General features: G+C 42.6%; 1 protein-coding gene across 1 annotated transcript; it reads right to left on the reverse strand.

Annotated features, from left to right (window-relative positions):
• Positions 1 to 1,954: 1,954 nt before the first annotated feature.
• On the reverse strand, positions 1,955 to 22,335 carry cmas (cytidine monophosphate N-acetylneuraminic acid synthetase). The gene is given in 8 exon segments (NM_001124190.1): positions 1,955 to 2,191; positions 10,684 to 10,849; positions 14,110 to 14,281; positions 14,568 to 14,662; positions 15,037 to 15,167; positions 18,355 to 18,510; positions 19,411 to 19,553; positions 21,956 to 22,335. Coding segments are annotated over 8 exon segments (1,299 nt in total). The 5' UTR covers positions 22,177 to 22,335; the 3' UTR covers positions 1,955 to 1,976.
• Between the last annotated feature and the right edge of the window lie 215 nt (positions 22,336 to 22,550).

Genomic DNA, 22,550 nt, shown 5'->3' on the forward strand with positions numbered 1-22,550 from the left:
AACAAGAATGTCAAAGCAACTCAAACCAACGTCCTACTTCATTCTAAGACAGATAAAGAACACACATTAAAAAACAATCTAAATCTGATTAAAGACCTCATATATACTGAGTATATAAAACCCCTTACCCTCAATTTGTCAGGACATGGACTCTACAAGGAGTCAAAGGCGTTCCACAGGGGTGCTGGCCCATTTTGACTCTAATGCTTCCTACAGTTGTGTTCATGGACCATTCTTGATACACACAGGACATGGTTGAGTGTGAAAAACCCAGCAGCATTGCAGTTCTCAATAAAAAACGGTCCTCTTGGCAGCTACTACCAGAGCCTGTTCAAGGGCACGTAAATATTTTATCTTACCCATTCACCCTCTGAAAGGCACACACACAATCCATGTCTCAAGACTTAAAAACTTTTAAACCTGTTTCTTCCCTTTCATCTACACTGATGGATTTAACAAGTGACATCAATAAGGGATCATAGCTTTCACCTGGTCAGTCTATGTCAAAGAGAGAGCAGGTTAAGGGATCATAGCATTCACCTGGTCAGTCTATGTCAAAGAGAGAGCAGGTTAAGGGATCATAGCTTTCACCTGGTCAGTCTATGTCAAAGAGAGAGCAGGTTAAGGGATCATAGCATTCACCTGGTCAGTCTATGTCAAAGAGAGAGCAGGTTAAGGGATCATAGCTTTCACCTGGTCAGTCTATGTCAAAGAGAGAGCAGGTTAAGGGATCATAGCTTTCACCTGGTCAGTCTATGTCAAAGAGAGAGCAGGTTAAGGGATCATAGCTTTCACCTGGTCAGTCTATGTCAAAGAGAGAGCAGGTTAAGGGATCATAGCTTTCACCTGGTCAGTCTATGTCAAAGAGAGAGCAGGTGTTCATAATGTTTTGTACACTCAGTGTATATACTTCATTTCATTAAAACTAAGACAATTAAAAAGTACTGACTGTCAACACAACCTGTAGTAATATAAAAACCCAAACTACACTGACCTGACAACCTGTAAAAAACATTTCAGTCTGAGCTAAGTGCATGAAAGTGAGTAAATATACTTCTTTCTAGAACTCCAGAGAAAGTAGAGAGATGTCAATAACCTTTATTGTCACTTTGCCTAATGTTTGGCCCAGGCATGAGTTCAGAGGGTTTGTCTGATTGATAGAATGCAGTTTAGAATACAATATCCTGAGTGTCAGTCTGTTACTGCTCTCTTGTCAACTCATTTTTTTACATGACAATGAATGACAAGGGGATGTTCTCAATTGCATATTCCTCGAGTCCTTGTCTCCTTCTCAAAAACCATTGAAGGAGAAGGTCAGAGAAGGAGACGGGGAGAGTGGGTGCGAGGAGTATGCAATTCAGAATGCAACTCTTCCAGTTTACATGTGAAGTTTAGAATGAGTGTTTTTTGGCGGGAAATTATTATTATTATTATTATTATTATTATAAAAACACTCCAGGTCATGAATGTCTAAAACTAGATAGAAAGGATGTAGAAATTATAACGGATCTATATATTTTAAAATATCTGCACTTTTTCTGTCCCAGAAATTGATTTGGACAAACAAATAAATCCCCCAAAAATCTGTTTGGCCCTCAAGCAGAAAAGTTTGCCCATGCCTACTTTAGAACACATTATACAGTTCAGAATGGATCTCTGTGACTTTAGAACACATTCTAGAGTTTAGAATGCATTTCTGTGACTTTAGAACACATTCTAGAGTTTAGAATGCATTTATGTGACTTTAGAACACATTCTAGAGTTTAGAATGCATTTCTGTGACTTTAGAACACATTCTAGAGTTTAGAATTTATTTCTGTGATTTATTTCTGTGACTTTAGAACACATTCTAGAGTTTAGAATGCATTTCTGTGACTTTAGAACACATTCTAGAGTTTAGAATTTATTTCTGTGACTTTAGAACACATTCTAGAGTTTAGAATGTATTTCTGTGACTTTAGAACACATTCTAGAGTTTAGAATGTATTTCTGTAGATGCGGTCCTGTTCCATCTGAGACCTGGCCTTCTTCTTGAGCAGCAGGATGTGTTCAGAAAACTCCCTCACAGCCCCCAGGCCTGCAGCACTGTGGCAGGAGTATTTAGCAGCGTTGATCGCCACCACTGGGGCGTCCCGGGGTACTGCACTCAGCCCAGCCAGGTTCAGACAGTCAACATCTGGTGCATCATTACCTGTAGGAGGGAGAGATGGAGGGATGAAATGGAGGTGTGAGATTCATTTGTATTTTATTTTAAATCTATTTAAGTGTCCATACGGTGGTTATGGAAGTATTTTAAGAATGAGCTGATCTTGGACTACAGGAAAAGGCGGGCCAAACAGGCCCCCATTAAGAAGATTTAGCATGGGTCCCCAGATCCTCAAAAAGTTCTACAGCTGCACCATCGAGAGCATCGTGACCGGTTAATCACCGCCTGGTATGGCACCTGCTCAGCATCTGAACATAAAGTGCTACAGAGGGTAGTGCGTACGGCCCAGTACATCACTGGGCCCAAGCTTCCTGCCATCCAGGACCTATATACTAGAGGAAAGAGGAAAGGCCAAAAAATTGTCAATGACTCTAGTTACCCAAGTCATAGACTGTTCTCTCCGCTACCGCACGCCAAGCGGTACCGGGGCGCCAAGTCTAGGACCTAAAGGCTCCTTAACAGCTTCCACCCCAAAGCAATAAGACTGCTGAACAATTCATCTATTTACATTGACACCCCAAACAACATCAATACTGATACAGGGAACACACAGGGAAGTAGACAGAAATAGGGAAGGCAATCAACAAATGAAAGGAGTCCAGGTGAGTCCAATGATGCACTGCTGCGCATGATGGTGACCGGCGGTGAAGCGCAGGTGTGTGTAACGATGGTGACAGGTGTGCTTAATGAAGGCAGTCTGGCGCCCGAGAGGGAGAGCGGGAGCAGGCAAGTTATTTAATCAGTGAAGAACTTACAATCACTTCCTGGCAAGAGATAACGGAGGGATGAGAGGAGATAGATGGAGAGAGATGAAGGGTTGAGAAGAGAGAGAAATGACCACTGTAGCCAGGTTTTGTTTCACAAGTGTCATTTCGCAATGAATTTGTCTACTTCCAACTTTTTATTTTTTATAACCTGATTGGAATACATTTTATTTAGGAGGAATAGGCCTGAGTTCTGGAGACCTACAGAGCTGCGTTGTGTGGATGTCACGCTTCTCAGTAACAGAGGGGGGGTCTGGCGGCGGGTGGGGGACAGTACTTATCAAAGGTAAATCTGAACCACTTTCAGTTCAACTCTTTTATGCCTGAATGTACGCAAAAATTAAGAGAATTCAATGTTTAGACTTAATGCATCATAAAAATATTGATATTGCATTTATCCATGAATCTCATTTGCGAGTAGGGAATATTCATCGCTTACAGGACAAGGTGTATAACGTTGCTGCTTCGACTAGTGGAGCCTCTAAGTCCAAAGGCGTTGTTATTTTGATTAAAACGAATATAACTTTATTTATCGAAAAGACTAGCGAGGATACTTCAGGCCGCTTAGCTTCCATTTACACGTCTATGGCAAGAAAGGAGCATTTGTGTCCATCTCTGCACCCGCTGTTTATGAGGACAGCTTTTTCGCTGGGCTTACCAATAAATTGTTATCACTTTCAGAGTATGAATTGGTCATAGGGGCAGATATGAATGCAGCTTTCGATCTCAACCTTGATAGATCCACACATTAGTGTGGATGACTAAAAGCATCATTAGTGTTGAATGGAATGACAGAACATCTCAGTATCTCTGTGTGGTGGGTTCAGAATCCGGGCATCAAAGATTATACCTGTTCTTCTGCATATCACAAATCATACTCTGGAATTGATTGTTTTCTATTCTCTAAGTATGTGCGTCATGCCAATATAAATATTGCCTGCAATGCTTTCAGATCATGATCCCCTGGTTACCCAAGTGGATGTGAGCTTTAAGGCAAATAAAACGTTGGCATTTTAATATGACCCTTCTTCAAAACTAATTGTTCGTGGCTGAATTTCAATTAGCATTCTTAGAAAAAAACACAAGGACTCTGTAGAGGACCCCAGGTTTACATGGATGGCTACTACAGGGTTTATCACAGACTTTACATCTTATGCATCTCACCTCAATAAAGCCAGGAATCACAGAATCAAGTTATTGGAGAAAACATTTAAAATCACTTCAACAAAACCTGAAAAGGAATTACTCAAATAATGTCAGCAATGATTTGAGGGTGGTTAAACAGGAATTTAATAATTGATTAAGGAGGAGAGCAGTGTTCATCATGCATAGAGTGAGGCAGAACTATCATTCTAATAGGAGCAAACCAAGCAGGTTTCTAGCATTAAAATTGAAACAAAGTGAATCTTGTACTTCTATAGAATCTATTCAATCCCTGGTTAAAGGCTTACTTTCTGATCCACAGAAAAGTAATGCAACATTTCAGTCTTTTTTACCAGGAGTTATATACATCTTCCATCCAGGTTGAACCAGACAAATGCAGTTTTTAGATCATCTTGATTTGCACGTATTGGAGGAGAAGCGATCTGCGGATCTGGGCCGACCCATCTCATTAGAGGAACTGGAGTCAGCACTGAAAGGTGGGGAAATCACCTGTCCCGGATGGCATTCCACCTGAGCTGTTACTATAAAACACCTGTCCCGGATGGCATTCCACCTGAGCTGTTACTACAAATCACCTGTCCCGGATGGCATTCCACCTGAGCTGTTACTACAACACACCTGTCCCGGATGGCATTCCACCTGAGCTGTTACTACAACACACCTGTCCCAGATGGCATTCCACCTGAACTGTTACTACAAATCACCTGTTCCGCATGGCATTCCACCTGAGCTGTTACTACAAATCACCTGTCCCGGATGGCATTCCACCTGAGCTGTTACTACAAATCACCTGTCCCTGATGGCATTCCACCTGAGCTGTTACTACAAATCACCTGTCCCGGATGGCATTCCCCCTGAGTTGTTACTACAAATAACCTGTCCCTGATGGCATTCCACCTGAGCTGTTACTACAAATCACCTGTTCCGCATGGCATTCCACCTGAGCTGTTACTACAAATCACCTGTCCCGGATGGCATTCCACCTGAGCTGTTACTACAAATCACCTGTCCCTGATGGCATTCCACCTGAGCTGTTACTACAAATCACCTGTCCCGGATGGCATTCCCCCTGAGTTGTTACTACAAATCACCTGTCCCTGATGGCATTCCACCTGAGCTGTTACTACATATCACCTGTCCCGGATGGCATTCCACCTGAGCTGTTACTACAAATCACCTGTTCCGCATGGCATTCCACCTGAGCTGTTACTACAAATCACCTGTCCCTGATGGCATTCCACCTGAGCTGTTACTACAAATCACCTGTCCCGGATGGCATTCCACCTGAGCTGTTACTACAAATCACCTGTCCCGGATGGCATTCCACCTGAGCTGTTACAACAAATCACCTGTTCCGCATGGCATTCTACCTGAGCTGTTACTACAAAACACCTGTCCCGGATGGCATTCCATCTTAGCTTTTACTACATATCACCTGGCCCATATGGCATTCCACCTGAGCTGTTACTACAAATCACCTGGCCCAGATGGCATTCCACCTGAGCTGTTACTACATATCACCTGTCCCGGATGGCATTCCACCTGAGCTGTTACTACATTTCACCTGTCCCGGATGGCATTCCACCTGAGCTGTTACTACATATCACCTGTCCCGGATGGCATTCCACCTGAGCTGTTACTACATATAACCTGTCCCGGATGGCATTCCACCTGAGCTGTTACTACAACACACCTGTCCCGGATGGCATTCCACCTGAGCTGTTACTACAAATCACCTGTCCCTGATGGCATTCCACCTGAGCTGTTACTACAAATCACCTGTCCCGGATGGCATTCCCCCTGAGTTGTTACTACAAATCACCTGTCCCGGATGGCATTCCACCTGAGCTGTTACTACAAATCACCTGTCCCTGATGGCATTCCACCTGAGCTGTTACTACAAATCACCTGTCCCGGATGGCATTCCCCCTGAGTTGTTACTACAAATCACCTGTCCCTGATGGCATTCCACCTGAGCTGTTACTACAAATCACCTGTTCCGCATGGCATTCCACCTGAGCTGTTACTACAAATCACCTGTCCCGGATGGCATTCCACCTGAGCTGTTACTACAAATCACCTGTCCCTGATGGCATTCCACCTGAGCTGTTACTACAAATCACCTGTCCCGGATGGCATTCCCCCTGAGTTGTTACTACAAAGCACCTGTCCCTGATGGCATTCCACCTGAGCTGTTACTACATATCACCTGTCCCGGATGGCATTCCACCTGAGCTGTTACTACAAATCACCTGTTCCGCATGGCATTCCACCTGAGCTGTTACTACAAATCACCTGTCCCTGATGGCATTCCACCTGAGCTGTTACTACAAATCACCTGTCCCGGATGGCATTCCACCTGAGCTGTTACTACAAATCACCTGTCCCGGATGGCATTCCACCTGAGCTGTTACAACAAATCACCTGTTCCGCATGGCATTCTACCTGAGCTGTTACTACAAAACACCTGTCCCGGATGGCATTCCATATTAGCTTTTACTACATATCACCTGGCCCATATGGCATTCCACCTGAGCTGTTACTACAAACCACCTGGCCCAGATGGCATTCCACCTGAGCTGTTACTACATATCACCTGTCCCGGATGGCATTCCACCTGAGCTGTTACTACATTTCACCTGTCCCGGATGGCATTCCACCTGAGCTGTTACTACATATCACCTGTCCCGGATGGCATTCCACCTGAGCTGTTACTACATATAACCTGTCCCGGATGGCATTCCACCTGAGCTGTTACTACAAATCACCTGTCCCGGATGGCATTCCACCTGAGCTGTTACTACAAATCACATGTCCCGGATGGCCTTCTACCTGAGCTGTTACTACAAATCACCTGTCCCGGATGGCCTTCTACCTGAGCTGTTACTACAAATCACCTGTCCCGGATGGCCTTCTACCTGAGCTGTTACTACAAATCACCTGTCCCGGATGGCATTCCACCTGAGCTGTTACTACAAATCACCTGTCCCGGATGGCATTCCACCTGAGCTGTTACTACATATCACCTGGCCCAGATGGCATTCCACCTGAGCTGTTACTACATATCACCTGTCCCGGATGGCATTCCACCTGAGCTGTTACTACATTTCACCTGTCCCGGATGGCATTCCACCTGAGCTGTTACTACATATCACCTGTCCCGGATGGCATTCCACCTGAGCTGTTACTACATATAACCTGTCCCGGATGGCATTCCACCTGAGCTGTTACTACAAATCACCTGTCCCGGATGGCATTCCACCTGAGCTGTTACTACATATCACCTGTCCCGGATGGCATTCCACCTGAGCTGTTACTACAAACACCTGTCCCGGATGGCATTCCACCTGAGCTGTTACTACAAATCACCTGTCCCGGATGGCATTCCACCTGAGCTGTTACTACAAACACCTGTCCCGGATGGCATTCCACCTGAGCTGTTACTACAAATCACCTGGCCCAGATGGCATTCCACCTGAGCTGTTACTACATATCACCTGTCCCGGATGGCATTCCACCTGAGCTGTTACTACATATCACCTGTCCCGGATGGCATTCCACCTGAGCTGTTACTACATTACACCTGTCCCGGATGGCATTCCACCTGAGCTGTTACTACATATAACCTGTCCCGGATGGCATTCCACCTGAGCTGTTACTACAAATCACCTGTCCCGGATGGCATTCCACCTGAGCTGTTACTACATATCACCTGTCCCGGATGGCATTCCACCTGAGCTGTTACTACAAATCACCTGTCCCGGATGGCATTCCACCTGAGCTGTTACTACAAACACCTGTCCCGGATGGCATTCCACCTGAGCTGTTACTACAAATCACCTGTCCCGGATGGCATTCCACCTGAGCTGTTACTACAAACACCTGTCCCGGATGGCATTCCACCTGAGCTGTTACTACAAATCACCTGGACCTGATGGCATTCCACCTGAACTGTTACTACAAACACCTGTCCCGGATGGCATTCCACCTGAACTGTTACTACAAATCACCTGTCCCGGATGGCATTCCCCCTGAACTGTTACTACAAATTACCTGTCCCGGATGGCATTCCACCTGAGCTGTTACTACATTTTGGGGGAATTTTAGGACCAGTATTATTGGAGTAAATGCAATCAACAGTTTTTTTTTCCATGATCATATTAACTCTGCATTAATCTCTCTACTGCCAAAGAAAGGTGAACGATCACACAGACTGTGCAAATTATCGTCCGATATATTTAATTAATTCGGACCAAAAATTGTATTGAAAAGTATTTGGATTAGTTGATTCACATGGACCAGTCAGGTTTTGTGAAAGGTCTCCTTGCAGCTGACAATGTCAGACGATGCATGCATGTAATACATGAAGCACAACAGCTGGACACATCGTGTGCTGTGCTGTCTCTAGATGCTGAGAAGGCTTTGACAGGCTTGATTGGCAGTACTTGTGGGCTGTTTTGGAGAAATTTGGTTTGGGAAAGAATTGTATTGATATGGTTTGTGTGTTATATACTAACACTGTTGCTATGGTTTCTACTAATGGCGTACACTCAAGTCCATTCCCTATTTTTCAGGGATGTAGACACGGAGATGGCCTATCCCCAACGTTATTCATTTAGTCGCTAGAGCCTTTAGCACAACATCTAAAGCAGAATGTAGTGGGGCTTCTCCTACTGATTACATCCTCCTCTCATACCATATCACTATATGCAGACGATATTCTCTATCAAAAATTCAATCTCATCTTTATTATCCACATTTGAAGAATTCAAATGGCTGTCCGGGTATAAAATAAATTGGACAAAATCAGCATTAATGTTACTGAATGAAGTGGCCAAAAAAGTTTCACTTCCCTCAACAATTCGTATGAAAACACAGCTCATGTATTTGGGTATTAGTATACAAACATCTCTGCATGGTCTGGTGAAGTTTAATTATGACAAGATGAACGAGAAGGAAGGAAGGAAGGAAGGAAGGAAGGAAGGAAGGAAGGAAGGAAGGAAGGAAGGAAGGAAGGAAGTTGAACGGGATTTAACAGTTTGGGAGAAGTTATTTGCTTCTTTACAAACTAGGGGCAGCTTCCATAAAGATGAATGTGTTTCTACATATTAGTTTCCATGATGATCCCACTCCCTCCACCTGTAGGCTAATGGGGAAGGGTTGATAAACGGATACCTAAATACCTTTGGAATGGCAAACATCCACAGATTGGGTTTGAGGTGTAACAACGACAGAAGTGTCATGGTGGACTTGCATTACCAAATGATTGTATTTAGCACCAGTCTTTCCAGTTACGCCCACTTAGATCATCAGTCTCTTGGAGAACTACTGAGGAAGAACTTGTTTCACCTACTAGATGAGTTATTCTCTGGTATATCTAATAAGAAATGCATGTTGTATTTTGGTCCGATCATTTCTAATACAATAGAGACATTTAGGAAGGTTGAGATGGGCGTAGATGGTAACTGGAAATGGCATCTCCTATGGCCTCCGGTAATAAACCTTAATGATGGTGTTGGAGTCGTGCCTGGCACTACTACCGCAAGGCACTACTAGTGTGTACAGCCCAGTACATCACTGGGGCCAAGCTTCCTGCCATCCAGGGCCTCTATTTTTGATTTGACCTTTATTTAACTAGGCAAGTCAGTTAAGAACAAATTCTAATTTTCAATGACGGCCTAAGAACAACTGCCTTGTTCAGGGGCAGAACGACAGATTTTTACCTTGTCAGCTCGGGGATTCGATCTTGCAACCTTTCAGTTACAAGTTACCACTAGGCTACCTGCCGCCCCAATATACCAGGTGGTGTCAGAGGAAGGCCCTAAACATTGTCATAGACTCCAGCCACCCTAGTCATAGACTGTTCTCTCTGCTACCGCATGGCAAGCGGTACCGGAGCGCCAAGTCTGGGTCCAAGAGTCTTCTAAACAGCTTCTACCCCCAAGCCATAAGACTCCTGAACATCTAATCAAATTGCTACCTAGACTATTTGCATTGCCCCCCCCCCTCTCTTTTACACTGCTGCTACTCTCTGATATTATCTATGCATAGTCACTTTAATAACTTTACCTACATGTACATATTACCTCGACTAACCAGTTCCCCTGCACATTGACTCTGTACCGGAACCCCCTGTATACAGCCTCGCTATTGTTATTTTACTGCTGCTCTTGAATTATTTCTTACTTTTATTTATTATTCTTATTTTTATTTATTATAACTGCATAGTTGGTTAAGGGCGTGTATGTAATAATTTCACTGTCAGGTTACACCTGTTGTATTCGGAGCATGTGACAAAATAACATTTGATTTGATTTCCATCTCAGAAGGGCTGCAAATCAATACCTTCATACGTTTTGATTGACATGAACGCACAAGTATTACTCAAAATAGAATGTTAAGATTCCACTATATTACAAACTGTACTATAAAACTAAAATGAATTAGTAATAGTGGTACTATTTGTAGTAGTAGCAGTTGTAGCAGCAGTAGTAGTAGTAGTAGTAGTAGTCGTAGTAAATTGTTAAATGAAAACAACAGTGAGTTTACCCATATAGGCAACCTCCTTCCAGTCCAGATCCTTGTCGTCCATCATGGCTATGACCTCACCCTGGATGTCCTTGCCCAGCTGCCTGACCTCGCAGCCTGTCCTCTGGGATAGATTGTCAGCCAGGGCCTTGGTCAGGAGGTCCTCACTGGATGAGATCAGGATCACCTGGAGGAGACAGAAAAAAACAAATGTCTATGCTCTGTGTTTTGTATGGGAGCTCTGTGTGTTGAATATAAGCTCTGTTTTGTATGGGAGCTCTGTGTGTTGAATAGAAGCTCTGTTTTGTATGGGAGCTCTGTGTGTTGAATATAAGCTCTGTTTTGTATGGGAGCTCTGTGTGTTGAATATAAGCTCTGTTTTGTATGGGAGCTCTGTGTGTTGAATATAAGCTCTGTTTTGTATGGGAGCTCTGTGTGTTGAATATAAGCTCTGTTTTGTATGGGAGCTCTGTGTGTTGAATATAAGCTCTGTTTTGTATGGGAGCTCTGTGTGTTGAATATGAGCTCTGTTTTGTATGGGAGCTCTGTGTGTTGAATATAAGCTCTGTTTTGTATGGGAGCTCTGTGTGTTGAATATAAGCTCTGTTTTGTATGGGAGCTCTGTGTGTTGAATATAAGCTCTGTTTTGTATGGGAGCTCTGTGTGTTGAATATAAGCTCTGTTTTGTATGGGAGCTCTGTGTGTTGAATATAAGCTCTGTTTTGTATGGGAGCTCTGTGTGTTGAATATAAGCTCTGTTTTGTATGGGAGCTCTGTGTGTTGAATATAAGCTCTGTTTTGTATGGAAGCTCTGTTTTGTATGGGAGCTCTGTTTTGTATGGGTGCTCTGTGTGTTGAATATAAGCTCTGTTTTGTATGGGAGCTCTGTTTTGTATGGGAGCTATGTTTTGTATGGGAGCTCTGTTTTGTATGGGTGTTCTGTTTTGTATGGGAGCTCTGTTTTGTATGGGAGCTCTGTTTTGTATGGGAGCTCTGTTTTGTATGGGTGCTCTGTGTGTTGAATATAAGCTCTGTTTTGTATGGAAGCTCTGTTTTGTATGGGTGCTCTGTGTGTCGAATATAATCTCTGTTTTGTATGGAAGCTCTGTTTTGTATGGGTGCTCTGTGTGTCAAATATAATCTCTGTTTTGTATGGAAGCTCTGTTTTGTATGGAAGCTCTGTTTTGTATGGAAGCTCTGTTTTGTATGGAAGCTCTGTTTTGTATGGAAGCTCTGTTTTTTATGGAAGCTCTGTTTTTTATGGAAGCTCTGTTTTTTATGGAAGCTCTGTTCTATGTATTGTACAGACTGAGTGTAGGGAGGAAATATCAGTTCATATTCAGTTCAGAGTGATTAACACAATGTTTAACATACAGTATTTAGAGTTCTGTAATACAAATCATTCCCAGTGTTCTGTTTGTGACATTCAAGGTGAAGGTTGATGGTCACTAGACTTGATAGTGAATGTTATGGATTATTGTCTTATCTGTTGATAGTGATTGACACCAGACTGGATGTACAAGGTCTGAGGACACACTGATTATTCACTGTTGTATTGTATTGACATTGTGTGTGAACTCGGTTGATTCTGTAGCAGCTGGACAAGTCACTGTCTTTTGTTTTGTCTTCCTACAAGCCTCTGGGCTGGTGTTTACAGAACATTTGGTGCTGTCTGATTAGGATATAAAGGGTCTGTCTCCAAGAGGCTGATGTTTACAGAACATTTGGTGCTGTCTGATTAGGATATAAAGGGTCTGTCTCCAAGAGGCTGGTGTTTACAGAACATTTGGTGCTGTCTGATTAGGATATAAAGGGTCTGTCTCCAAGAGGCTGGTGTTTACAGAACATTTGGTGCTGTCTGATTAGGATATAAAGGGTCTGTCTCCAAGAGGCTGGTGTTTACAGAACATTTGGTGCTGTCTGATTAGGATATAAAGGGCCTGTCTCCAAGAGGCTGGTGTTTACAGAACATTTGGTGCTGTCTGATTAGGATATAAAGGGCCTGTCTCCAAGAGGCTGGTGTTTACAGAACATTTGGTGCTGTCTGATTAGGATATAAAGGGCCTGTCTCCAAGAGGCTGGTGTTTACAGAACATTTGGTGCTGTCTGATTAGGATATAAAGGGCCTGTCTCCAAGAGGCTGGTGTTTACAGAACATTTGGTGCTGTCTGATTAGGATATAAAGGGTCTGTCTCCAAGAGGCTGGTGTTTACAGAACATTTGGTGCTGTCTGATTAGGATATAAAGGGTCTGTCTCCCTGTTGCAACTTGTAATACACCAGAATGATTTTTGATTGACTGCTCTCCTTTTTGTTCACCTGGAAATTCATATTACAACATAGACATTACAACCTAGACATTACAACATAGACAATGCAACATAGACATTACAACATAGACATTACAACATAGACAATACAACATAGACAATGCAACATAGACATTACAACATAGACAATACAACATAGACAATACAACATAGACAATACAACATAGACAATACAACATAGACAATACAACATAGACATTACACCATAGACATTACAACATAGACAATACAACATAGACAATACAACATAGACATTACAACATAGACATTACAACATAGACAATACACCATAGACATTACAACATAGACAATACAACCTAGACAATACAACATAGACATTACAACATAGACATTACAACATAGACAATACAACCTAGACAATACAACATAGACATTACAACATAGACATTACAACATAGACATTACAACCTAGACATTACAACATAGACAATACAACCTAGACAATACAACATAGACATTACAACATAGACATTACAACATAGACAATACAACATAGACATTACAACATAGACAATACAACATAGACAATACAACATAGACAATACAACATAGACAATACAACATAGACATTACAACATAGACATTACAACATAGACAATACAACATAGACAATACAACATAGACATTACAACATAGACAATACAACATAGACAATACACCATAGACATTACAACATAGACAATACATTAATTTGTGGTAGCAGTCGTTGTAAATGAATGAATCACCCGTATTCATCACATTATCTTTGTATCTCCACTCCCTCTCTCTGCAGTGTGTTCTATATGTACAGTATCTGTACCTCCACTCCCTCTCTCTGCAGTGTGTGTTCTATATGTTCTATATGTACAGTATCTGTATCTCTACTCCCTCTCTCTGCAGTGTGTGTGTTCTATATGTTCTGTATGTACAGTATCTGTACCTCCACTCCCTCTCTCTGCAGTGTGTGTGTTCTATATGTTCTGTATGTACAGTATCTGTACCTCCACCCCCTCTCTCTGCAGTGTGTGTGTTATATATGTTCTGTATGTACAGTATCTGTACCTCCACCCCCTCTCTCTGCAGTGTGTGTGTTTGTTCTACATGTTCTGTATCTGTACCTCCACCCCCTCTCTCTGCAGCATGCGGATACCCATAGTATCTCTGGTGTTGACTGAGACCATCTCCTCTCCAGAGACAGAGATGAGGACGCGGCCGTCAGTCAGACAGCCGGAGACGTTACACAGCAGCAGACGCACCACCTCAGGCTTGTCCAGGCCAAAGTAACCAAACCTGGACAGGAACAACACACACAGGGACAACATTTGGACAACCACTCCTCTGTGTTACAGCATTATTCATTGTGTTGCTTTACCACAAAATCTAATTATATTTAAAGTGCATTCAAATAAACACTTTCAGAGAGAGAGACAGAGACAGACAGAGAGACAGAGACAGAGACAGACAGAGAGACAGACAGAGAGAGAGAGACAGAGACAGACAGAGAGAGAGGTGGTTCGGAGTGAATGACTTCAACAGAGAGTGAACTTGAAATTCTAGGTCAGTGATTTCAGACTACCTCAGTACTCTCTGTTCTGCCACGGGCCAGTCGATATCCACATCAATATCCACACTGTACTCTGGCAGCATCTCATAGTAAGCCCACTTCCCCCCCTGAGAAAGACAACAACACAAAGGGTATTCTATTAGCATTCAAAACACCAGTTGACAATAGAATATCTAGTAGTATCACAGATCAGTCCATCTCTCAGTGTGTATGTTGTTTCTAGTCAGGCTCACATTCATTGAATGAATAAACGTTATTGATCCCCTGAGGTGAATAGGGTTCACCACCAGCAACAGACATACACATCAGGGCCTGTATTCATAAAGCATCTCAGAGTAGGGCTGCTGATCTAGGATCAGGTCCTCCCTGTCCATATAGACGTATTCATAATGATTGAAAAAAGAAAACTGATCCTAGACCAGCACTCCTATCCTGAAACGCTTTGTGACTATGGGCCCTGATGGGGTATAGTGCCAGTTACCTGCAGGCCTCTCTCTATCGTCGCTCTGGTATAAATGTAGAAAGATCCGTTCTCACACAGCTCTCCATCCCAGTCCTGTCTCCGGGGCCTGTTACACGGGTCTAAGTTCAGAGGCTGGGTGGCTACACTACCTGAACAGGAGAGAGAACACATAGTCAATGTTATAGGTAATAACTAGAAACCAGACTACTTCCTGGTCCGGAGAAAAACTAATTTGTCTAAACACCCCTCATCTCTCTATTGTGATACACAGTGATTAGTGGTGGATGGAGTTACTTCAATGTAATGTGCTTGTGAAAGATACTATATTTACAGTTGAAGTTGGAAGTTTACATAAACCTCAGCCAAATACATTTAAACTCAGTTTTTCACAATTCCTGACATTTAATCCTAGTAAAAATTCACTGTTTTAGGTCAGTTAGGATCACCACTTTATTTTAAGAATGTGAAATGTCAGAATAAAAGTAGAGAGAATGATTTATTTCAGCTTTAATTTCTTTCATCACATTCCCAGTGGGTCAGAAGTTTACATACACTCAATTAGTATCTGGTAGCATTGCCTTTAAATGGTTTAACTTGGGTCAAACGTTTTGGGTAGCCTTCCACAAGCTTCCCACAATAAGTTGGGTGAATATTGGCCCATTCCTCCTGACAGAGCTGGTGTAACTGAGTCAGGTTTGTAGGCCTCCTTGCTCGCACAAGCTTTTTCAGTTCTGCCCACAAATCTTCTATGGGATGGAGGTCAGGGCTTTGTGAGGGCCACTCCAATACCTTGACTTTGTTGACCTTAAGCCATTTTGCCACAACTTTGGAAGTATGCTTGGGGTCATTGTCCATTTGAAAGACCCATTTACGACCAAGCTTTAACTTCCTGACTGTTATCTTGAGATGTTGCTTCAATATATCCACATAATTTTCTTTCCTCATGATGCCATCTATTTTGTGAAGTGCACCAGTCCCTCCTGCAGCAAAGCAACCCCCACAACATGATGCTGCCACCCCCGTACTTCGGCTTGTAAGCCTCCCCCTTTTTCCTCCAAACATAACGATGGTCATTATGGCCAAACAGTTCTATTTTTGTTTTATCAAAAAACATTTCTCCAAAAAATACGAGCTTTGTCCCCATGTGCAGTTGCAAACCATAGTCTGGCTTTTGGCGGTTTTGGAGCAGTGGCTTCTTCCTTTCTGAGCCTTTCAGGTTATGGCGATATAGGACTCGTTTTACTGTGAATATAGATACTTTTGTACCTGTTTCCTCCAGCATCTTCACAAGGTCCTTTGCTGTTGTTCTGGGATTGATTTGTACTTTTCGCACCATAGTACGTTCATCTCTAGGAGACAGAACGCGTCTCCTTCCTGAGCGGTATGATGGCTGGGTGGTCCCATGGTGTTTATACTTGCGTACTATTGTTTGTACAGATGAACATGGTACCTTCAGGCATTTTGGAAATTGCTCCCAAGGATGAACCAGACTTGTAGAGGTCTACAACTTCTTTTCTGAGGTCATGGCTGATTTCTTTAGATTTTCCCATGATGTCAAGCAAAGAGGCACTAGTTTGAAGGTAGGACTTGAAATACATCCACAGGTACACCTGCAATTGACTCAAATGATGTCAATTAGCCTATCAGAAGCTTCTAAAGCCATGACATTATTTTCTGGAGTTTTATAAGCTGTTTAAAGGCACAGTCAACTGAGTGTATGTAAACTTCTGACCCAGTGGAATTGTGATAGAATATTTCACTTATAATTCACTCTGTGTGTAAACAATTGTTGGAAAAATTACTTGCCAAAACTATAGTTTATTAACAAGAAATTTGTGGAGTGGTTGAAAAATTAGTTTTAATGACTCCAACCTAAGTGGATGTAAACTTCCGACTTCAACTGTACATATGTCACGGCCGTCGAAAGAAGTGAACCAAAGTGCAGCGTGGTGCGCGTAAATGTTCCTTTTTATTTAAAATGTCAACCAACAAAACAACCGTGACGCTTACAGGGCTACGATGCCTCTAACAAAGTTAACTACTCACACTGAAGGAGGGAAAAAGGGCTACCTAAGTATCATTCCCAATCAGAGACAACGATAGACAGCTGTCCCTGATTGAGAACCATACCCGGCCAAAACATAGAAATAAAGAAACATAGAAAACAAAACATAGAATGCACACCCCACATCACACCCTGACCTAACCAAATAAGAGAAATAAAACGGCTCTCTAAGGTCAGGGCGTGACAACATGTTAGTCATTTAGCAAACGCTCTTATAAACACAATCCATTATCATTGAGCATTAGCATCTTACATCAAGATATGATGGGTAGGTGTTTTCAAACACACAATAGAGTTTTTCCTGGCTCTGGTCACATGGTCAGGACAAACTCCCGACCCTACTTATAAAGTGAGGGACAGTTTTTCCTCAGGCACAGTGTAGTGGAAAATGTAATATGCTGTACACATTGTGTTCTTTCTCAAGGTTGGTATGTTCTGTAAACTGTCTGACAATGACAATTGTTGTTTTGTGTTATTAAGTTGCGATGTGCTTATGGGACCTAGATACAAGATAATAACCTCCCTCACTCTCCCACCCTGATACTCATTCCTTGTATCTGTGTCTGCTTAGTCGTGCTTAGGAGACTTGTCTGTGCCGCGGTATAAAGGACAAGTGAAGGGACTGACCCTTCAGATCTCCTGACAGACCTGAACATTAAGTTTGTTGGAACCTCTCCAGTTAACTGATAATAAGTGTGAGGTCCTAAACATAACACATGGCTGTCCCGTACCTCCTTTCTTCACCTCCTGACAGACCTGAACATTAAGTTTGTTGGAACCTCTCCAGTTAACTGATAATAAGTGTGAGGTCCTAAACATAACACATGGCTGTCCCGTACCTCCTTTCTTCACCTCCTGACAGACCTGAACATTAAGTTTGTTGGAACCTCTCCAGTTAACTGATAATAAGTGTGAGGTCCTAAACATAACACATGGCTGTCCCGTACCTCCTTTCTTCACCTCCTGACAGACCTGAACATTAAGTTTGTTGGAACCTCTCCAGTTAACTGATAATAAGTGTGAGGTCCTAAACATAACACATGGCTGTCCCGTACCTCCTTTCTTCACCTCCTGACAGACCTGAACATTAAGTTTGTTGGAACCTCTCCAGTTAACTGATAATAAGTGTGAGGTCCTAAACATAACACATGGCTGTCCCGTACCTCCTTTCTTCACCTCCTGACAGACCTGAACATTAAGTTTGTTGGAACCTCTCCAGTTTACTGATAATAAGTGTGAGGTCCTAAACATAACACATGGCTGTCCCGTACCTCCTTTCTTCACCTCCTGCCAGCGGAAGTGGTGTCGTCGGACCACGGAGAAGACGGACGTGAAGCCCTGCTTGGTGATCATCTCCAGGGCCTCCTTCAGGTGGAAGGGGTGCAGGCAGGGAGACGTGGCCTGGATGTGACAGATCACATCCACCTCTGGAGGAGGACAACAGATATTTGATTTATCCATTATTTAATCAGGTAGCCACATATGATATGACACATGAATACATCTACATGGTTACTGTTGACATCTGTATCTATGGAGTAGGTCCCACTTCATTTGGATAGCACCCTATTCATGGGTTGTCTATAGCCGCTCTCACACTATCAACAATCTACCACCTGAAACTCTTAATACCAGGCGTGCTTCTACATCTGCATTGCTTAGTCTTTTGGGTTTTAGGCTGGGTTTCTGGATAAGCACTTTGTGACCTCTGCTGACTAAAAAAGGGCTTTATAAAGAAATGTGATTGATTGATATGCAACACTTTCCTAGGGTTGGGAATAGGGTTATGGTATTAGAAATTTAATTAAAAGAAAACAGCATGTGAGCATTATCATGTGATCATGTGAGCAAGATCAGGGGTGCACAATTGTGCAGGGGGCACAATAACTGTCACTGATTGGCTGGAGAGGGGTGAGTCAGACCACACACCTGGTTTCCCAGACTGGTGTTCTCAGGTTCTGATTAAAAAGCAGGAAGAAAAAACAGCAGCGGGCTCTGCGGCCCTGAAGGTCGTATGTTTCAAGTGTCTCAGAGTTGGAGTGCTGATTTAGCTCATAGATCACAACAAATAAGACTACATGGACAGGGGGGACCTGATCCCAGGTCAATATTCCTATTCTGAGATGCTTGATACATGCCGTCCCAGAGCCTTAGCCAAGCTAGCTTGATTCCTCATGTCCTCCCTCCTTGGCTCCTTCTCAAAGTACATTGGAGCAGAAGATCTGAGGATCCTCCACTCAGATCTCCTCCTCTACTGCATTTTGAGAAGGAGGCAAGGAGAGAGGACATGAGGAATCAAGGAAATACACTTGACATTCACCCCCTACCTGGGTTTAATCTGGCGAATTCCTGGATGGTGTCAAGAGAGCTGGAGGAGTCTTTGGACACCTCTGGGCTCCTGCGGTGAACCTGAGCTCCCCATGTCTTGGCTACCTTCTCAATGTCATCATGGTCAGTTGATACCCACACACTGGGAGAAAGAACGGAACAAGTTTATTCCTCGGGCTTTGTAACAAGTAGGCTACATCAGTGCAATCCAGTCTTGTGTGGCCAAGCCCAAACCAGGGGGTTCATTCAGAGACTGTACACTAACTTTCAGACAAACACAATAAGAATCTGACATGGGTATACATATTTATACAACAAACAGTTACTAATGTATAGTTATGACCAGGAGTTAAAGTAGATGTCATTTCTTCCCAGTATGGAACCTCCTATGTGTGAACATGCGTGTACTAAAACAATGCATGGGCCTAACAGGACCGGTTCTGGACGTTCTGCTGCCCTAGGCAAGACAAAAACAATGGCCACTATCCCCCTAACCTAGAATAGTGTAATGCAGGGGTTGGCAATAGGTTTGGCCTTAGGCCAGTTTTTTCTCAGCTAATAGTTGGAGAACAGAACATTATAGAGGTCCCATTCATGATTAAACTACAAATTAAACACATTTTAACACATCTGGTTACTAGGCTATATAATGTCAAAAACATATCCTAATATTTTCAATCTGATTACACTGCTAAAATCACTAATGTCTCTATTAAATTATTTAGTTATTTTCCTTTGTGCGTTGATTGCAATCAAGACAAAATGTCACTCTGAAAAAGTTTCAAAAGAAAGGTGGAAATGCAAATAGAAGTGTCAGGGAAGAATGGACAGAGGAATATGTATTCTTACCATATTTCTCCTATATCAAACCAGAGTGTCTTGTTTGCAACGAAACGGTTACTGTTTGCAAATCATTAAATATTAGACATTATGAATCTAAGCATGGCAGTTTCAAAACATACCTTTCCACCCAGACAGAGACTCCACGAAGTAGAAAAATGTCAGCTTTAACTGCTGGCTTCTTATCCGTTGCTGAACTCAACAACATAATTGCTTCCCTAAAAGTTGCCTGGGTTTAAACATATACACTTTTCAGAAAGCTCAATTAATAGGGATAGATTAGCCAAGTATCATTGTTTTGGGGCAGAACAATGTGAGGTGTTATGTTTTGTTGGATGTGCGTCTTGGTCAGTTTAGCTCGGAAAATGCCGCCCTGTTCAAAACACCGCTCTAGGTGTGCTGGTGTGGTACTGAAAATCTCCCCCCTGACAGAAATCTCCCCCCTGACAGAAATCTCCCCCCTGACTGAAATCTCCCCCCTGACAGAATCTCCCCCCTGCTCGTTCTTCACTGCTGCAATTTACTTGCTAGTTGAGATTTCTGCTCTTCACCCCGTTGTCAGTTTAGCCTACATTTCACTGATCTTAGTAGCAGAAATCATTTTTGTCTGCAGTTTATTTTGTATTAGTCTATAAATAAATCTCTTGGTCAGAATTCGTCATCTCTCCCATGTCTTATTCAACTAATATTTTTTCAAGTGTAAGGATAATAATTCAGCCGTAGTTGTTCTGAAATGTTTATTGCTTGCCAACATTTTACTCCCTCTATGTTTAATATAACACACATACATTCATTATTAATTTCAGTTGCCTATATTTGACTCTGATGTGTGCCACAGAAAGTATTTGACTCTGATGTGTACTACAGAAAGTATTTGACTCTGATGTGTGCCACAGAAAGTATTTGACTCTGGTGTGTACTACAGAAAGTATTTGACTCTGATGTGTACCACAGAAAGTATTTGACTCTGGTGTGTACCACAGAAAGTATTTGACTCTGGTGTGTACCACAGAAAGTATTTGACTCTGGTGTGTACTACAGAAAGTATTTGACTCTGATGTGTACTACAGAAAGTATTTGACTCTGGTGTGTACCACAGAAAGTATTTGACTCTGGTGTGTACCACAGAAAGTATTTGACTCTAGCCACAAAAGTAAGGACATTAGAAGGGTGGGGGGATTCTGACAGGGGGAGATTTTCGGCACAACACCAGCTGTGGGTCCTAATCATATAATTCTACTTAGAATCCCTATTAATTCAATAACATCTCAACATCTGTGGGCCTAGTCATAAAGATTTGTCATTTGACTTTTAAAATGTATTACCTTTTATTGTGGCATAAACACAACCAGTCATGATGTTTTCATCGGATTGTCAAACAATCATATTCAAATGACTCCTTTACAAGGCTACCTGCGCACGTTCATCCACCCGCAACATATTTCCAACCTCCAAACAGTGGTGAATGAAAAGAGACATCTGTTACACAAAACATCAACAAGTGTATTGACATTTGGCAAGTCTTACTGTGCTTTCTCCGCTGGTTATGACAGATTCATCATAAACAGCATCGACTTTCACTAATCAACAATAACATGCATTTGGTGCAGCTAACTAACGTCACTAAAGGCGTCAGAGCAAGTCCATATACCGTAGCTAGATTAGAAATACATTTGACCAACATTTTGACTGAATTAACGTTACCTGTCAAACTGTTTGGAGTCCACTGCAGCTCTCAGAACCCATCCGATGAGGGGGACACCGGCGAGAACTTTGATATTCTTCAGGGGGATCCCCTTACTGCCTCCCCTCGCCAGGATCAGGGCTGCGATGTGTCTCTTCTCACCGCTGTCTTTAATAACCTTTGCTTTTCTGTCTCTCACATCTTCGATGCCCGACAGCGTACGTTTGTTTGCAGCAGCCATTGAAAGGATCAGTAGCCGGGTGGGCAGGCAATAGTCTTGTAGCGGCAGCGATGGATAGCAGTCGTCTGAAGTATCTAGCACCTTGCTTTCTAATTCACTGTAACTAGCTAGCTACGTACTTAGTTTACATGACCTACTACGGCTTAAACTGTGTGAAGGAAATCCTACAAATGTTACATGTGCACAGTAAAAAATAGGCGTAGACCTGCTAGCTTTACTCGGAGGTAATTTCAACAACGATTCATTTTGATGCCATAGTAACAATTTCAGTTGAACTATTTACTGAATTTACTCTGGTAACAGGTTAACTGGCAATGTCAAGAAAACGATGATCGCGCTTCAATGAGGGGATTCGATTATCTGATCCGGGTTTC

This window comes from Oncorhynchus mykiss, chromosome 15, assembly GCF_057628025.1.
Source record: "Oncorhynchus mykiss isolate SJ-2025 chromosome 15, ASM5762802v1, whole genome shotgun sequence".
NCBI classification, from domain to species: domain Eukaryota; kingdom Metazoa; phylum Chordata; class Actinopteri; order Salmoniformes; family Salmonidae; genus Oncorhynchus; species Oncorhynchus mykiss.